We start from the raw sequence: 19,978 nt of genomic DNA on the forward strand, positions 1-19,978 counted from the left end.
TTGAATCTACGCAGCCGCAGCAGACAGATGAAACAAATTCCAGCCAATGAGTATTCAACACAGTAGAACGGGATTGGGGACAGTCCTAGAGACTTGACAGACATTCACTCCGTCCCATCAAAGTTTACGCTGTCAACGTCGTGGGCGGGCTTTTTCGGCATTGATGATACCAACCGGCTGACGGAGCGGCAAAGGACCGAATGAACTTGTGCAAAGCTGCTATGGCGCCGACGGGTAAGTAGCGTGATTAGTGCAGTCTCTTAGTATTCTTGGTTATTTTTAAACGCTTTAGTCGGTCCCTTCTTACTTCGATAATACAACCGAGGAGTGTTCTATAAAGGGTTCCTGTGGGATTTAGGAGTACCTAGAATGAAATCGTGATCACCTTGGTAACGATCCCATTCGAATCGTTGTCTCTTCAAATCCCTGCGTTCTGAGTAAGTATCTTACAATATCGGCTTTGACATTTGGATAAAAGTGAGCCTCTGTATTTACATATAAAGGTTTATTTACATTAATGGTGGGCGTTGGATTGGTTAGTGCGCAATAGGAGGCTCCAAGAGAGCACCCCACCCCATACACCCACTATCAACTTAAAGAAAACTGTGTACAGTACTGTCTTTGGTTTGAGTTACAGCCACTTTACCCATTGTGGAGGCGTAGAAATTGTTCAGGACCATCATTATATTATGTGTTGTGACTTTGTAAATCAGGTAATTTGATTCTATAGGGTCTGTAGTGACCAGAAAATAATATATTATACAGTAAGACAACAGTTTCCAAGGCATTTAGCCGAATGTGCCCGTTTTAGGTTTATCGGCTACAGAGCAAAGAGTGTGCCAGCTGGGCTTTCTGTTGACCCCCAGGTATTTCATATTCTATTATAATATATCATGGCATTCTTTGACGTTTGAGCATGTCTTTTCCAATTCACAATAACTTATTCTTTATCACTTTGATTCATATCCAGCGTAATGTGTAATGAGGATGGTGTGTTATTTAATGTTAGGATAAAAATTCAGTATTTTTTTAAAAAAAGGTACTTTTCTATTATCGTGACGCAAATCGGATTATCGTTTTTAAGATTGGGCACCCAAAGGGGACATTTAACATTAGGGATCTATAGGTAACTGTGCTCCACCCCCACTACCTTTAAGGTTAGTATTTGTGGTTGGGGTAGGCCACTCTAATAATTTAAAATCCAAAAATTAAGTAACCGGGGCAGCAGCTTTACAATTTGTGTCACGATAATAGAAAAGTACCAAAAAAACTTTTAGAAACTCATTCTTGTAGTTATCGCCGGGCTGAACTGGTATAGATAACTGGTCTTTCCTAAGACCTTAAAAAAATTGACCTAGTAGAGGGTTAAATTGAAAAAGCTGAGTCATAGGTAAATACACTATAACCCCTATTGGTCCAAGAGGTGTACCAAGAAAGCATAAGATGAGCATAAAGTCAGGCTAACATTGAAGTCTAGTGTCTATGCCATTCTGTCCATCCAGAGGCCATGCTAATTCAGCGATCTCACCAGACCAGAGACCAATCATCTTAAGACAAATAGACACCTGGCAATCTAAGCATATTGAGGTTCTGAGACTTCTAACAAGGTGAACTGCTGCTTATCATGGCTGTATTGGTATTCTGTTATTAAACTCATTTGTTTCTTTCCAGGCATATTCCTTAAATTAATCTATTTTAAGGTATGAATAAAAGTGTAAACCCTTTCTTCTGCTTGGTACTCTATCTCAGTGACTGTGGTCTAGATACTTTATTAAAGAATGGGGAAAGTATTTAGCCACAGTAGTATTCAGCCTTGACAGTGACCAGCTGGTAAGAATACATTTGCAAAATGCTATTGTTGGGATTTGGGTCATTCTGTTTAGGCCTGCATAATTCTCCAAAAGTGAGGCTAGTGTCACTCTGAAACCCCACCATGAGGAAAGACATAGGGCTGCCACCTTTTTGATGATTCTTTATTGATTGTGACAAAGATTTTTGTTTTTGGCTAATTGTGATTTTAATATGCTAGATGACTAGTATATCCACTTCTGATATGACAATAGACGTATAGGATAAATGTACTATATAGTAAAGAATACCAAAGATCAAATTTGGTCTAACTGGTTAATATTTATTTGTTCAGCATACAGTTTTGGTCTGAAATGATTAACCAATTAAAGATCCATGAATGTAAATTCAATATAATCCTTCAAGATCTATTTCATTGGCCCTGTTTTATTTGCTCTAAACATGCTATTGTAAGAGGTACATTATACTTAAAGAAAAACATTTAAACGTTTTATTACACTAACAAGTGTTTTTAACACATCCAGCATAACATTAAATACAGTACCCCATAATTGTGGCAAGGGAAATGGGAAGAACAAAATGTTTTTATCTGACAATGCAGTTGATGTCTGCTGTCCAAATAAATGTTGCCTTTGCATATAAAATAATGTGAAGCACTGTAACCTGTAAAAGTGGAGTACTGCCAGAAGGGAGTTAGTTGCAAGAGTCCAGTAGAAGGGTGTCAAGTGCTTCATATATGTTAGGAATAAGTTCAGATCCCTGATGAGATATTCCAGGTGAAGGTGAGGTTGTCCTCAATAAAGATGACAACCAGATTACTGACAGACTGTCATACAAAACAATATCTACATCAGTCTCACAGACCCTTTTCTCATTCTTTCAATTTGTAGGTGAAGTGGATATTGCTGACGGGCTTCGTGTGTCCCCAGATAATCGACTGAGGTGGGATCTTAGCCCTGAGCAGATCCGGCAGTTGTCAGAACAGCTGGCGGAGAAGACCAAGCATGTTTATGATGAAGTGGGCACTTTGGACTTGGAAGCTGTTACATATGAAAACACTCTGAAGGCTCTTGCTGATGTGGAAGTAGAATACACAGGTAAGTAACCAGCCAGAGCCCCCTATTGATGGATTGGTCTGCACTTGCTTAAAGTTAAAAGGGCTAGGGCTCAAGTGAAGAAGAAAAAGTCCATCAAATTGCTTTTGTATTTTTAAAGGTAATGCATGTCTCTTATTTTTCCTGAGATGCACTTTCTCAATGAGATGTTCCTCTTTGCACTTTTCATAGACTACATCTTCTTACTTACTTAGTGTTGTAGAGATGTATTTCTTAAGAGGCCACATGGATCCTTCACTCATAGTAGATGTTTCTAATTGTGCACTTACAAAAGAAGCACCGGCATAAGCAAATGGGACTTGAGGTCATTGTGAGTGGCTGGTTTGTTTAGAATGGGCTGAGCTAGCAAACTCACTGTGCACAGGCATTGTTGTAGTATGTATAGAGTTTGCTGCTAACACTTGCATGTTGCTGTTGTGCCACTCTCTCTAGGGTTTCATAGTTTGTAGTTTAGCCACAATACTAGAGAAATATCCCATCTGAACTAGGTTGTTTAGAGCTTTTAGTAGCCAGATTTAGCTGAAGAAATGTTTGTTGTATTGAAACTGCAATATCAAAAATGTACACAGAAGTCTCCAGTGTGTTCAGACTGTAATTAAATCTCCAGTTCATTAAAGTCAACGCAACTGTTTGAGTTATTCCATGTGTCTAAACCTTGATGACCGGCAGTATAACCTGGTGGCTTAGATGTTGGGCTATGACATTGAAGAGACTACCCAGAATAAGTTACTTCATTTGCCAGTGTTCCAAATGTGGGAAAGTAACTGTACTTGTAAAGCAGTTTGAGAAGGTGAGCCTTCTTGAAATGTCACTGTGTGTTTGGCTTCGTTGACAAAACTGAACTGTCCATTATGTTAGGCTGTAGAAACCAATTTTGAAAAAGTCTTATCTAATTACCCTTTAATGGGTAAATAACAGAAGTAAACTGTGGTGGTTATCCTTTTCTCAGTAGAGCTGGATCTTCATCTGGTCCTCACTGACTTTCTGTTTTGTTATGTTTTAGTTCAGAGAAATATGCTGGACTTTCCTCAACATGTATCGTCTTGCAAAGATGTCCGCAGTGCAAGCACAGAGGCAGACAAGAAACTATCTGAGTTTGATGTAGAGATGAGCATGAGAGAGGATGTCTATGAAAGAATTGTGGCCTTGCAGGTGAGGTCCAGGGAGGCTGCACTTTCATTGTTCTCTGATATGGTTAACCTACTTCTGGTCGGTCAAGCTCCGCCTGCTATTTCAATGCTCTCTGACTGCACCATTATTTATGGTTTGGTTTAACTTAGAATTATTTTGTGTTAATGAAGTTTCTATTTTGGATTTTCTTTCTCTGTTCTGAGAAGTCAGAGTTGGAGGGAGATGTTTTGCTGCCAGAAGCAAAGAGGTACTTGGAACGGTTGATAAAACTAGGCAAGAGGAATGGACTGCATCTCCCAAAAGATAAACAGGAGGTAAGAGCTTTGTATAATATGGAGACACATGCAGTTGAGTTGCATATACAGTACAATCAAACACATAAATACTTTTTAGGAGTTGATTTTAAGTGTGACATCTTACAGAGCTGTACAACTTTAACATACACTTTTAATTCACATTTTTGTAATGTTTGTTTTTTTCCTTGATAGTAAAGCACCATCCTAAGGTGGCAGATAAAGTACAATTGTTTGCTTGATTTTTTTTTTTTTTTTTTTTATTAAACCAATTTGAGTATGGACAGAATAACCGAGTTGTTCAAGGTCACATAACTCAAGGTATAAAGTCAGGTGCTGTAATCACTAAGCCACAATTCCTACAAATTCTATGTCACTATTGCAGGATTATTATTTTAAAAAAAAAATCCTTGTGAAATGCTCAAAATCTGCCCGTTTGCAAGATGCACTTAATGTAGCACAGTTGTTTGTGGCTGAGTGGATTTTTTTTTTCATTTTCTTGTTTCAGGAAATCAAAGTCATCAAGAAGAAATTAAGCAACCTGTGTATAGATTTTAACAAGCATCTAAATGAAGACATTACCTATCTAGCTTTCACCCGGGATGAGTTAGGTTAGTCAGATGGAATGGTGTATGCAAAGTCTATATGCATCTTTTTCCCTAGCCTTACCATCTGTATTGTGTTTTTTCTGTGTTTACTCTCTGACAGCGGGTCTTCCAGAGGACTTTTTGAGCTCTCTAGAGGTTGAAGACAATGGCAAATTGAAAGTGACTCTCAAGTATCCACACTACTTTCCTGCTATGAAGAAGTGTAGCGTTCCAGAGACACGTAGACGGCTGGAATTGGCTTTCAACTCCAAGTGCAAGGAGGTAGGGTAGAAAGTGTTGAAATTGCTGTATAAGTTTCTATGTCCAGACGTCTCAACTAATAAATATCTGGTCTTTGCAGGAGAACTCCCACATCCTGAAGGAACTAGTGGAGCTACGTGCCAAAAAGTGTGCACTTTTAGGCTTTAGTACCCATGCAGACTTTGTCTTGGAGATGAACATGGCCAAGACCAGCAAAAATGTGGCCCTGTTTTTAGGTATTTTAGATTGCATCTTTCCAGTTGTGTTGTATTGCCTGTTTTCCCTATTCCACCTAGCAGAGATATTTGGTTAATTGTTTTTTGACCCACGTTAATGGGATGGGGAGTTGATGGAATTCAAAGCTAAAACAATTCTAATGGTATCCTTCCCTACATAAATGTCCATCTTATTTTCAACATAGTTATGCCCTGACCCATTTAATTTTCAATCCATTAAAAATGCAAAAGTAGAACTTATTTTGGGACGGGAGAAAATAGGGTATCTCTGTAACGGCTTTTTTGGTCCTTAAGTGACCTACTGTAGAGCATAATCAGTAGTCTTTTTACGCTATTTTTGGTGTTGGAGGGGACACTCAACACATCTGTTTCATCTGACTTTATAGAGGAGCTGGCCCAAAAACTGAAGCCGCTTGGTGTGGAGGAGCGTGCAAACATGTTACAGCTGAAACACAAGGAGTGTAGCCAGCGTGGTGAAGAATTTGATGGGCAATTGCATGCTTGGGACACACGTTATTACATGACACAGGTAGAGGAAACACAGTATGCTGTTGACCAGAATCTACTCAAAGAATATTTTCCTATGGAAGTTGTGACCCAGGGCCTTTTAGAGATTTACCAGGAGCTATTGGGGCTTACCTTTCACTTAGAAGAGGGTGCAAAAGTGTGGCATGAGGATGTCAAGCTCTACTGTGTTCAGGATCAGGCCACTGGAACAGTCATTGGCAAATTTTACTTGGATCTCTTTCTAGGTAAGTTGTGTGGAAGTTGTAGAGGTTGTGTTATTGAATAATAACATCTTAACAAGGGTTACTGAAAATATTATTGAAGTTTTAGATCTACCTTAGAGTTGCACCACATCCTTTTGCTTTAGTGAGTAAATAGTTTAACCTTAGCTACCCTCCTTTTTAACTTGGATTTTGTCTCCTTCTTATATGAGTTAATTAATATTAGTTTTTTCATGCAAAGAAGAAATGTTTGAAGCACTCAAATATCAGAAGGGCAGATGCTGTTGATTTGTGCCAGGATCATTGGCTATCTTGTAAACTAAGATTTTGCTACTTTTTTGATGCTTTTCTTGACTCTGACTCCAACAAATCCCATTGAATGAATGCTGTAAGATCTTAATGTGTACTGTATAGTGTGCCCTTTTTAAATGCCAGTTAGCGGTGTTTTCACTAGTATTACTGCATTAAATATGTAAATTAATAAAGCATAGATGTGTGATAGAAATATCTTTTTTTAATACAGTATATTGTAAAATAGGTATTATGGTAGCTTCCTCCAGCTTTTGGTCAGCATTACTCAGTATGAAGAAATGCATTATTGGCCTATAATGTCAAAATTCAATCCTTGATTGATGCAATGGTGCTCACTGAACATTCTTTCACAAGGTCCTTTACATGCACATGAGGTGCAGTGCAGTGAGTATTTTAACAATATTGACCAAAGCAGACCATTCTGCCCAAAATGTTTACCAATACTATTTAGCTAGGTTCTCTAAAATTACATTTTGTTGAGATTTGAAGGTCCCTAAAGTTGTAGGGCCTCATGTATAAATGGCACATCTGCACAAAAATGTTGCATACGCCCATTTCCACTCACACGTTGAGATATGTAAAAACTAAACTTGGTGCAAAGCCATGCACAAGTTTGTGCTTGGTTTTGCAAATTGGCAGCACCCTGCGTTGAAAGTGTTACGGTTCTGCGTGGTCTCCCTTTTTTCAGATTTGCATCAATGACGCAGGATTTGTCAAATACACCGAAATTAATTAATTGCATATTGTTTACAAATTTAATTCTCTTGATTGTAACCATTCTGTAACAATATAATGGTGCACGGAATGACCATTGCTATTCTAACTGCCACAGCTGCATTAGCATTGTTAGAAGACATCACAAATAAAAGAATCGGAAGAGAGCGCATATTTACAGATGATGACGACTGGCTCCTAAATCTATTTCAATTTCCAAGAGCTATTCTGTTGGAGCCGTGTGCTGAACTGGCATCAGCTTTACAAAGGCAGATTTTGAGGAATTGTGCTCTACTGCAAGTTCTGTCCACCCTCGGATTTTTAGCCATCGGAGCTTTTCACCATGAACTTGCTTGATCTGGTATTTCACAAACATCACTGTGTTGTACCATACCAGCTGTATGCGATGGTATTATCTGCTTATAAAAACTGTGATTCCGCACAGTCAACGGTGCTTTTTCCAACTAGTGCTGCAAAAGACAAGCACTCATTTTAAGGATGGCGAGTCAACTGAAAGAGCCATGTAATGAGTAGAGAATCTATCCGTTGTGGTGTTCAGCACTGACACTACACTATAAAGGCACCTTCAGAGAATTAATTCTCTTATTAAATAGAAAATATTTTCACTCTATTAATGTGCTGCACTATAGTCCATAGAAAGAGTGTCGCATTGTGCAATCATATAGCGTGCTGTATAATGTGGCACACAATCATGGCTTGCCTGAACCTGAAGGGATGCAATATGATTAATCTCATCCTGATCAGCCAAATGGGACAGTGTTACAACTTCGTTTAAATGTAATTAGCAGAATGTAAAAACAGGTAATCAGATGCAGCGTTTATTTTTTTAACCAATTCATTTAAAATGTGGTCAATTTCACATAGTGCAGCCCTTATATTCCTTAGTTCATTGGCCACATCTCTTACAGCATCTGCTATTGCCTTTTGTGACTCCAGAACAGCGTACAGTAGCACACAGCCAGATGGTCACCCAGCGGTTTCTTAGGCAGAGGTTTGAGCATCCAGCACCTGTGGATGTGCTGGGCACAGCAGCACCATCACCACATGGATTCGCATCATCCGCACTTGGGGCAGCTTTTGTAATATTGTTTGAAAAAGAATAAACAGATGGTGGGCTGCTCCTCTCCTTTTCACGTCGACTTTGTTGTCTGACGACATCTTTTTTTTTTATTTTGGCCAAAATGCAACTTTTGAGGGTCTGTGTCCTGCTGTATCACTCCATAACTTAGTTTTGTTGCTTATACTACTGTTTACCCCAACAAATACTACGTTTTTCCTTGCCTTTACTTCACATTCACTGAAATTCTTATTTTTTCACAATGCTTTTGCCATTGCTTTTTAACAAAACACGGAATGGAAGGATCTAGATTGATTTACATATTCAAAATTCTGAGAGGAGTTGGGGTTGGGCTATAGGCACGTGCATGTTTGTTAAATTTCACGTTCTTGGGAATTTATAAAGGGAAAGTGCGTGGAACTTGGCGTACACACAGTTTATGCATCTGGATTTTTTTTAGTGAATATACACAGTTCCAGTTTTGTATGTATTCCTTTTTTAGTGTGAATTCTACACATGGTGTTATATACATGAGGCCCCTACTTTTTACTTCACCTCTTGAAAGTTTATTGCATTTGTCTTTGCTTCTTTGTGTGAAGAAAAACTTTCTAACATTTTAGTAAAATTTATTTTTTACAAGTTTCTAATCATGTTCCCATATTATTGAATTTATTTGAAATTAACAACAGGGCTCCACTGTATTAATTTCTTTCATTATTTGAAACGGTTCAACCAAATCATCAATTAATCTCCTTTTGTTTCAACTGAAAAAGCTCAATTTATTCAATCCTTCCACATAGCCCATAACTGTTAGTGCCAGAGTCGCTTTCTGGACGTTCTCTGGCACTGCTAATGGGGTGTCTTTTTGGTAAAATAGAGATTAAAACTTTTCGACTTTTAACATTGCCTAATTCCTCTCACCATAATAGTTTTGTATTTGTGTTTGATCTAATGTCCCACCTATACTCTGTGCCTTGAATCTCCAATTATTTTAGCTTTTTTTACTAACCTTGAACCCATGTCTGATAATTTGCTAATACACCTATTCATGGCATGTGATGCTCAGTCTTTCTTTTCCTTAATAGATGCATCCATTCATTTACCAATGATGCATATTAAGCTTACTGGCCTTTTTTGTGTAATGGGCAGGCTTCTTGAAGTATACTGTAGGTCACGAAAATATTGAGAAGAGTCTAGAGAGAAAAAAACTCAGTGTACATGGGCTAAATAGACAAAAAAAGTGACAAAGAGCACAATACAGCTAATGTGAAACAGAAATGTGTTATCTTGGCATTTTTCCCCTTTCATCTTGAATAGTTTCTGTCATTTTCCAGAGAGGGAAAATATGGTCATGCTGCCTGCTTTGGCCTACAGCCTGGCTGCCGACTCCCAGATGGATCTCGACAGATTGCTATTGCTGCCATGGTAGCCAACTTCTCAAAGCCAACAGCAGAGGCACCATCTCTTCTACAACATGATGAAGTTGAAACCTACTTCCATGAGTTTGGTCATGTCATGCACCAGCTCTGTGCACAGGTAATGTCCAGACTTCAAAGTTTCTGAAAGACTTTCCTTAAAACTTTATGTGAAAAGTGTGGAGTGCTCTCCTATTTCTTCTTTACCACTAACAGCTGGCTTTGTTTTAGGCGGACTTTGCTATGTTCAGTGGAACACATGTAGAGCGTGACTTTGTAGAGGCACCATCACAGATGTTAGAGAACTGGGTCTGGGAGAAGGAGCCCCTTCTGAGAATGTCTAAGCATTATAAAACTGGGCAGTCAATTCCTGAAGATCTGCTTGAAAAACTTATCAAATCACGTCTGGCAAATACGGGTGAGAAATGTGCACATTGGTGCATGTGTGAAAGAAATAAATGAAAACACTCAAGACATGCAACATAATTTAATTTTTTCCTCCCATTCTAACCATCCTTAGCTGTCTCTGTTTTGTTTTGCTTTGAATTTGTAGGTCTCTTCAATCTACGTCAGATTGTTCTAGCAAAGGTTGACCAAGTGTTGCACACCAGGACTGGTGTAGACCCTGCTGAGGAATATGCTCGCCTCTGTAATGAAGTGCTAGGAGTGCCAGCTTCACCAGGTGGGATCTGACCCATGTGTTTAGGGAAAAGTGATGAAAAAAATTCAGATAGAAATTGCAGTTTTTGTGTGTTTACTGCATTTCAGATGATGATTCTTTCACATTTAAATAAACCAGGCAAAATTTGAATTTAGTCAATCAGAAAAAAACTTATTTACAGGTACTTTGTTTTCATATGTAGTATAGATTATGTTTGCTTCAAATATAGACTGGCAACCTGTACTTTCTGTTCAATTTCCAATTTATTGAACTTGACTTAATATTACAATGAAATTGTTAACTTTTCATTTTTCCACAGACTATTGAAAGCAGTTTAGTACCAACAACACTGTATACAAACACAATGTAGCTCATTAAATTCAAAATCAGATGATGTATGCAAGAAATGTTCATGTAGCAGTTATAACAAAAAACTGAGTAACCATATAATCTGTGGCTAAAAAATTGTTGAGCAATTGTGCAAGTTCTAATGGCCTATATACTGTTTGCCAAAACAGAATAGAGAAAAGTGTCTGCAGGATGGCAGAGGTTTTTAATAATGTAGCACTATGTGGTCTTAAGCTGAACAGGTCCTATAAAAGGATGTAAGGCAGCTAGTGAGCATTGATGCCACTGTGCACGTTTAGAAGATTATTAAGCATAGATTTAGATATCCAGGTTTTCCTTTGACATACTGTATAGGAAAGTAAACTTTGAGTTGTTTTGACAATAGCTGAGATGAGCCGAGTCCACTTAAGGTTGAAGTTAAAAGCATGGGTTCGGGGACTTCAAAATAGTATCAAAAGTATACTAAAACTTTTTTTTCCACTAAATTTCAAAATATATAGTTGAACCTTTTATGGCATCAAACTTAAAGCTAATCCCCCACCTTGTGATAATTTTATTGGTGGATCAGATTGATAATAGTAGTGACTGTTTTATGCTGAGCACCCTACTATGTATTCACATTAATCCACTGATTTCTGAACCTTTTTTCATTAACATGGTAATAGGAAGCTATAGCATTTTCTGGCAGCATCAATAAAAATTGAAAATCATGCTTGAATGGGATCAGTCCTGTAAAAGTCAAATTAACACAAAAATTCAGTTACTCATATCAAACCATTCAACAATTGTCAATTATCCTGACAGGCATTTGTTGTATAATTGGTGAGGAAACCAGAGAACCCAGAAGATACCCCAGTAAATAGTATAGCATGGAAATTGCACAGATGACTTGGGTTGAAGCTGTAAAGCAATGTAGCCAGCCACTTCCACTGAACGTCAAATGTCATTAATTCCAATAGCCTCTAAATGTTGTTTTATTTAATATCAGTTAGAGCCTGTGTGGTTCAGGGAATGAGTTCTTTTGATATGTGCTAGTACTTGGAGCTGGTTGTGTCTCTGTTAGTTACACGTCTCCTGTACTCCTCTTAACTGCCTTTTTTAATGCAGCCCTTGGAGTGGAGGCAAGAGATGTGTTATCCTTCTTTTGCCTTTTTCAACAGAACAAAATATATATATATATATATATTTTTTTAATCCTGGTGTAAGTGATGAAGGGGTGCATTTGTACAAGGCAGGAATGTGACACCAGGGTGGCTGGAAAGTTTTCTGGCAATGAAAATGCAGAACTTAACCTTTGTTCAAGTTCAAAGTTTATTGTCATGTGCACAGTAAGGAAACACGTTTCCCTGTACAGTGAAATTCTTTCTTTACTGTCCACACCAAATGACAAAACCAACATATAGAGATAAACATAAATAATAAGTAGCAGATAGATAATAAGTAACAGAGGCAGCATAAAGTTTAAAAACAGAAGTATAAAGTGTAATTGTGCAGGTAGGTGTGTGATAGACAAGTCAAATACAGCTGTGTGAGGGAGATAGAATGAGGTGAACCACGGTTATAAACTCCAGTCAGTAATTTAGAAGTCTAATGGCCTTGGGAAAGAGAGTTCTTTAGCCTGGAAGTCCTGCATTTCATACTTGTTCGTGTTGGGGTTGGGTGGTGTCCCTGAGGATCGAGGCAGTTCTCCTGCAGACTCTGTAGTTGTAGATGCTCTGCAGAGTGGGCAATGGGGTCCTGGTGATCTTCTCAGCAGTCTTTACCACTCTCTGCAGGCGTTTGCAGTCCATAGCAGTAGTGTTGCCGTACCACAAGGTGATGCAGCTGGTCAAGATGCTCTCAACAATGCAGCTATAAAAGTTGCCGAGGATCTTAGTCGACATACCAAACTCCCTCAGCCTCCGTAGAAAGTACAGCCACTGTTGAGCCCTCTTAACCAGCTGTGTGGTGTTAAGTGTCCAAGTGAGGTCCTCACTGATGTAGACACCCAGATATTTAATGCTGCTCACCCTCTCCACTTCAAGCCCTCAGATGAACAGTGGCCAGTGAGGTGTCCTCTCCTTCCTCATGTCCACTATCATCTCCTTCGTCTTGTCTGTGTTGAGGGTTAGGTTGTTGTCCTTACAACATGATGCCAGACTGTCCACCTCTCCCCTGTTGACTGCTTCATCCCCACCAGTGATGCGTCCAATCACTGCGGTGTCATCTGCAAACTTTAGGAGGATGATATCTGTGTGGGAGGCGACACAGTCGTGGGTGAACAGGGTGCAGAGGATGGGGCTGAGGACGCATCCCTGTGGGGGTGCCTGTGTTTGTGATAATGGTGGCTGAAATCCTATTACCAATTCTGACAGACTACCAATTTCTGCCAGTCAGAAAATCTAGGAGCCAGTCACAGAGGTTGGGGTGCAGGCCAAGTGCAGACAGTTTATGGGGGATAACCGTGTTAAAGGCGGAGCTGTAGTCAACAAAGAGCATCCTGATGTAGGGGTCGTTGTTCTCCAGATGGGAGAGGGAATAATGTAGTGAGGCTGCGATGGCATCTGAGGTGGACCTGTTGGGCCGGTAGGCATACTGCTGGGGGTCCAGAGTGTCTGGTATGCTGCTCTGAATGTGGACCAGCACCACGCTCTCAAAACACTTCATGATGATTGGAGTGAGTGCTACCGGCCTGTAATCATTCAGGCAGGTGGGTGGGCATTTTTTTAGCAAGGGGGATGATGATCATCGTCTTAAAGCAGGACGGAACGATGCGCTTACTGAGGGAAAGGTTGAAGATGGAGCAGAGAACATCATCCAGCCCATTGGCACATGATCTGAGAGCCTGCCTAGGGATGTTGTCTGGTCCTGCTGCTTTACGGGGGTTGATCTTCCTTAGTGCTTCGTGTACCTGACCTGAAGAGACTGTTGGGGGAGGGGAGAGGGGAGGGGGGATGTGTGGTCCAGGTGTGTGTGTGTGCGCCTCCACTCTGTGCTGTTGCTGGATGTCTCAAAGCGGGTGTAGAAAGTGCTGAGATCATCCGGCAGACTGTCTGTGGAGTTGATTGTGCTGTTGGTGGTTCTGTAGTCTGTGATGTGCTGTATGCCCTGCCACATACGTCCAGAGTCAACAGTAGAATAGAAGCCCTCCAGCTTCTCTCTGTACTGCCTCTTGGATGCCGTAATGGCTTTTCTTAGTCCGTACTTCGCATCTTTGTACTCAGTCTCAGTGCCTGATCTAAATGCAAGAGAGTGGGCATGCAGCATGTGGCGAACTTGACTGTTTATCCAGGGCTTCTGGTTGGGGAACTTCCTGACTGGTATTGTGGGCATGATGTTGTCAATACAGGTGCTAATGTACCCAGTCACGTAGCCGGCATAGTCCTGTATGCTGATAGAAGAGTCCTCTAGAGTGGCCGCAACCCTAAACACATCCCAGTCTGTCTGACCAAAATAGTCCTGCAGGGTGCTCTTAGTCTCTGGGGTCCAAACTTTAACTTGCTTAATGATAGGGTTTGTTTGTTTCAGCCCTTGTCTGTAGGCTGGGTACAAGAAGAGAGTGACATGGTCTGATTGTCCGAAGTGGGGGCGGGGTGCAGCCCTGTAAACATGATCCAGTGTGTTTTTCTCACGGGTGGGAATTTTCACGTGTTGGTGGTATTTAGTAAGTACAGTCCGTAAATTGCACTGATTAATGTCGCCAGCTGCAATAAAAACAGCATCCGGATGAGCCGTCTCTAAGGCGCTGATGATGTCATGGAGTTTGCCGAGCGCTGCCACGGAGTTGGCTCGCAGGGGAATGTAAACTTTGCTGTAATAAGGATACTGTCATTGGATTGTGATCCTGGTAGGTGGCTTGAGTGTTCTGGAAGTCAAATGTCTGTGACCACCAAAGGGTATTTGGTAAGATGCTGAAGTTCTAAAGGTTGAATGATCACAGCACATTGTAACTAGAGGAGAAAGCCTGCACCATTCTTGCTTTATAAAGTTAAAGTTTAGGAAATGGGTTATTTCTTTCCCTTCACTTTGTTACATGAACAAGCAGGTTAGAAAAGGACAGAGAGACCCAGCCCATTAAGGGTTACGTAGGGATCAGGAATGGAAGGGACATCAGGGGTACTGGGGAGAATTGTAGCCTGGTGTTAGGGATGGCCTGCTTAGGCTAGACTAGCTCCAGAAGTGATTCCAGAGCTTGGCTTGAAAGTGACTCCAGTTGTGGACTTGAGTTCAGAGTCTGGTAATGAATTTGAACAGAAGCTTGCTGGCAGGATGAAAAGAGGCCAGTGTCATAAGAGAGAAAGGGAGTATGGAGAAGAGAGTGCTTTGCTGTAGTATGTGACTGTCAGGTAGCCATTCGGCCCAACAGATGGGGCGATAAACACTTATGAAGAAGCTCAGTAGAGTGTCCAGGTTTTCTGTTCTGTTAGCATGTTTTGTACTTTTGAGTTCTACCTTGTATCCCTGTAAATGCATATTAAACATGCTATATTTTGATACCTTGAATTTTCTTAGCATTTAGTTATTGTTAGGACAAGTTTCAGGTGGATGGTGCTAACATGCATGTTTTTATAAATTTTAAGTAAAATGGATAATCCTTAATCAGTGCTACTAATTTTGTGGCAGTGCTACAAGATGAATGGGCTAATTGACAAAAAGTAAGCAAATTTCTAAATCGCCATAATCTGTTGGGTAGTTGAAAGCTGGTGTGAATCCTGGCAGTATTGTATGTAAACCAGGAACCAGGTCTGAATAGGTGCAACACATACACATTCATTCAGGGACTACCATTGAGTTAGAAATTATTCTAATGTGAACATTTTCAAGATATGCAAGGCACGTCCCATGCAGTTAGTGAGAGAAATTCAAAACCAGTCTTTCGGAGCTTGGCGAGTATTGACAACTACAGCATCATTATATCCTTCTGAGCTTGTTATTTTTGACATTTTGCACAAAAATATCTAATTTTATCATACCAATGCTTGTGAGAGACGTTATTATTATTTTAGTATTTGGGTGATGCCTTTATCCAAGGCAACTTAGAATATTTGGGATACAATTGATTTCTTTTGTTTTTCTAATCAGAGCACAGGGCTTACTCATGGTTACACAGTGTCAGGAGCAGTATTTGAACCCACAACCTCAGAGTTTGAAGTTCAAAGTCCAAAGCTTTAACCGCTATGCCGCAGTGCCTGCCTACTTACATGTTATTTAGAGGTTTGAATAGCTATATCTCTGACCTGTTCTACATTCCTACTTTTTCATTTGAGGGTATATTTTATTTTGACTTTACAAAGAGTGACTGCTCTGTTTTAAGGCATTCTGACCAGTGGTTACTCAGGAGACACTGTGATACAATATGTTGTTTTGACAAAGCAGACTGGATACTTAGTGTTGCCGCTTTAAGCATGTAACATGTAAATGGTTAAAAAACTATCATTTTGTTTTTCAATCTTTTTTAGGAACAAACATGCCAGCCACTTTTGGTCATTTAGCAGGTGGTTATGATGCTCAGTATTATGGCTACCTATGGAGTGAGGTTTTCTCTATGGATATGTTCTACGCTCGGTTTAAGCAAGAGGGCATCATGAACACCAAGGTAAGTGTTATGATAATGCTTCCAAAAGTAGGTTCTGCTAACATTTATAGTTAGGATGTATAATATGTGTCACTGTGAAGTTGATACTTCACACATCCCTGCTAAATTTGTCAAGTTATCCATGTTTTACTTGACAGCCTTAGATATAGTAGCTTGTGAGATGTTCTTGTTCACTTTTACCCATTGATTTTCTCTCTGTTCCAATGTTTCTTTTGTACCAGTAGTAAAGTTTTCTTATGCTGACATTAGAAATGCAGCTCTCAATATGACTTGTGTTGGAGATCATGTCAAATTTAGATGCTGAATTGTGTTACCTCTCAGGGTGTCAAATTATATGGCTATGAATTGCAGTGTGTGACTGATTACTCACTTCCCTACTCATCGGAGTTCCAATCCTTATGTCACACTCCAAAAGCACTGCAATGTCACCTTATATTGGTAGTAAATTGGATTATACCAGGATAATCTTAACCCATCTTCTCCACATTTTCCTTTGGTATATCCAATATGAAACATTAAACAGACGACTATGCTAACTCTTAAGATCAACATGCCTCACCTCCCTTTGCAGTCCAAAACCTCAGTTTTTTTGCTTTATTTCTGTCCTTATAGCTGCTAATATTTCTCCATTTGTGGGCAATGCTTGCAGTTTGGTTCATAGTCCTATTGCTATTGACTCTCAGATACAAAATCCCACACCCCAATGAATAACAACATCCTACAATAAAATTAAACTGCCTTGGTTTTGTGCAATGAGTTGCAGAGTGCTATAACTGACCTTCTGTCTGTGTCACATTACATTAACTGACAGTAAAGGCGATGTGCTGCAATTGTTTGCAACTCACAGTGATTTTATTTTTTTGTAAAGATTCTGTAACTAATGTGTATCACTGAAAATTGTCTGTTTGTCTTGTGACGTGATGCTGACTTTAGGAAGCCAAGTTGTGAAGGAAACTAATGTTTAATACATCTGAGTGCAGTATGCCGGTCATTCCCAAACTCAATTCACTGTACCACAATTATTCCAGCCTTTCTTTTCCGTAAAATATTATTGAATGCTTGTCTAAATAGTTGTTTTTCTTTCTGTTATTATTCAGGTGGGCATGGATTATAGGAAGTGCATTCTAAAGCCTGGAGGATCTCTTGATGCTGCTGATATGCTAAGGAACTTTCTGGGCCGTGAACCAAAACAAGAGGCTTTCCTTCTGAGTAAAGGGCTAACTGTAGAGCTGGAACCTGGAACTCCATGTGCTTGCTGATACCTTCTCCACAACTCGCATCAGAGTCAAACATGACAATTATTATTACAAGAGACTGAAGTGATTGTAGTGCTGAATAGACACGAATGCTGTTCTTGACTAATTCTTTCAGGACCTAGTATGGCTTGAATTGTCTCTTGGATGCAACAGAGTCTTGACCATTAAGAAAGCAAAAGTTTATTCTTGTGTTGTAAAGATTTTCAAGGATCCTCCTGTTTTTGTGAGATCTGAGTAAAACATAAGCCAGGAATTTTTTTGGTCTTATTTTACAACATTCCTTCTATTTTCCCCCTCTTAATTTCAGTATGGATTAACACCCAACGATAACAAGAAAGGCAGTATTCCGTATTCCATCTTCCACTTCAGTGTCTGTCTTTAATTTGTTTCACTTGCAGTATGTATGACTATTATAACAATTGGTTTCATTTCTTTAGTCATTTACAGTGGGGCAAAAAAGTATTTAGTCAGCCACCAATTGTGCAAGTTCTCCCACTTAAAAAGATGAGAGAGGCCTGTAATTTTCATCATAGGTATACCTCAACTATGAGAGACAAAATGAGAAAAAAAAATCCAGAAAATCACATTGTCTGATTTTAAAGAATTTATTTGCAAATTATGGTGGAAAAAAAAGTATTTGGTCACCTACAAACAAGCAAGATTTCTGGCTCTCACAGACCTGTAACTTATTCTGTAAGAGGCTCCTCTGTCCTCCACTCACTACCTGTATTAATGGCACCTGTTTGAACTCGTTATCAATATAAAAGACACCTGTCCACAACCTCAAACAGTCACACTCCAAACTCCACTATGGCCAAGACCAAAGAGCTGTCAAAGGACACCAGAAACAAAATTGTAGACCTGCACCAGGCTGGGAAGACTGAATCTGCAATAGGTAAGCAGCTTGGTGTTAAGAAATCAACTGTGGGAGCAATTATTAGAAAATGAAAGACATACAAGACCACTGATAATCTCCCTCGATCTGGGGCTCCACACAAGATCTCACACCGTGGGGTCAAAATGATCACAAGAACGGTGAGCAAAAATCCCAGAACCACACGGGGGGACCTAGTGAATGACCTGCAGAGAGCTGGGACCAAAGTAACAAAGGCTACCATCAGTAACACACTACGATGCCAGGGACTCAAATCCTGCAGTGCCAGACGTGTCCCCCTGCTTAAGCCAGTACATGTGCAGGCCCGTCTGAAGTTTGCTAGAGAGCATTTGGATGATCCAGAAGATGATTGGGAGAATGTCATATGGTCAGATGAAAAAAAAAAAACTACTCGTCGTGTTTGGAGGAGAAAGAATGCTGAGTTGCATCCAAAGAACACCGTACCTACTGTAAAGCATGGGGGTGGAAACATCATGCTTTGGGGCTGTTTTTTCTGCAAAGGGACCAGGACGACTGATCTGTGTAAAGGAAAGAGTGAATGGGGCCATGAATCGTCAGATTTTGAGTGAAAACCTCCTTCCATCAGCAAGGGCATTGAAGATGAAACGTGGCTGGGTCATTCAGCATGACAATGATCCCAAACACACCGCCCGGGTAACGAAGGAGTGGCTTTGTAAGAAGCATTTCAATGTCCTGGAGTGGCCTAGCCAGTCTCCAGATCTCAACCCCATAGAAAATCTTTGGAGGAAGTTGAAAGTCCATGTTGCCCAACGACAGCCCCAAAACATCACTGCTCTAGAGGAGATCTGCATGGAGGAATGGGCCAAAATACCAGCAACAGTGTGTGAAAACCTTGTGAAGACTTACAGAAAACGTTTGACCTCTGTCATTGCCAACAAAGGGTATATAACAAAGTATTGAGATGAACTTTTGTTATTGACCAAATACTTTTTTTCCACCATAATTTGCAAATAAATTCTTCAAAAATCAGACAATGATTTTCTGGATTTTTTTTCTCATGTTGTCTCTCATAGTTGAGGTATACCTATGATGAAAATTACAGGCCTCTCTCATCTTTTTAAGTGGGAGAACTTGCACAATTGGTGGCTGACTACTTTTATGCTCCACTGTATGTTCTCTGCAATTTTGCTGATTCCACTCTTTTTTTTTTAATATATACAGTGGAGCCTCGGTTCACGACCATAATTCGTTCCAAACCTCTGGTCGTAAACCGAATTGGTCGTGAACCGAAGCAATTTCCCCCATAGGATTGTATGTAAATACAATTAATCCGTTCCAGACCGTATGAACTGTATGTAAATATATTTTTTTAAATATTTTTAAGCACAAATATAGTTAATTACACCATAAAATGCACAGTGTAATAGTAAACTAATGTAAAAACATTGAATAACACTGACAAACACCCAGGCTCCCTGCTCAGCTGCACGTACAGGCTCGCTCTCAGCTGTACGCGCTCTCTCTCTAGCACGCGAGCCTACCTGCTCTCTCTCTCTCTCTCTCTCTCTTACATTGCAGCAGTTCACGTCTGACCGAGAACAAT

General features: G+C 39.9%; 1 protein-coding gene across 1 annotated transcript; it reads left to right on the plus strand.

Moving 5' to 3' along the window:
- Window positions 1–121: 121 nt before the first annotated feature.
- thop1 (thimet oligopeptidase 1) lies at window positions 122–17,772 on the plus strand. The gene is made up of 13 exons (XM_051934683.1): window positions 122–234; window positions 2,700–2,906; window positions 3,928–4,076; window positions 4,262–4,369; window positions 4,857–4,959; window positions 5,057–5,217; window positions 5,297–5,432; window positions 5,819–6,181; window positions 9,595–9,800; window positions 9,911–10,097; window positions 10,233–10,361; window positions 16,127–16,263; window positions 17,361–17,772. The coding sequence occupies exons 1-13, from the start codon at window positions 201–203 to the stop codon at window positions 17,520–17,522; spliced, it is 2,082 nt and encodes a 693-aa protein (XP_051790643.1). The 5' UTR covers window positions 122–200; the 3' UTR covers window positions 17,523–17,772.
- Window positions 17,773–19,978: the final 2,206 nt, after the last annotated feature.

The sequence above is a fragment of the Erpetoichthys calabaricus genome, chromosome 12, assembly GCF_900747795.2.
Source record: "Erpetoichthys calabaricus chromosome 12, fErpCal1.3, whole genome shotgun sequence".
Classification (NCBI taxonomy): domain Eukaryota; kingdom Metazoa; phylum Chordata; class Cladistia; order Polypteriformes; family Polypteridae; genus Erpetoichthys; species Erpetoichthys calabaricus.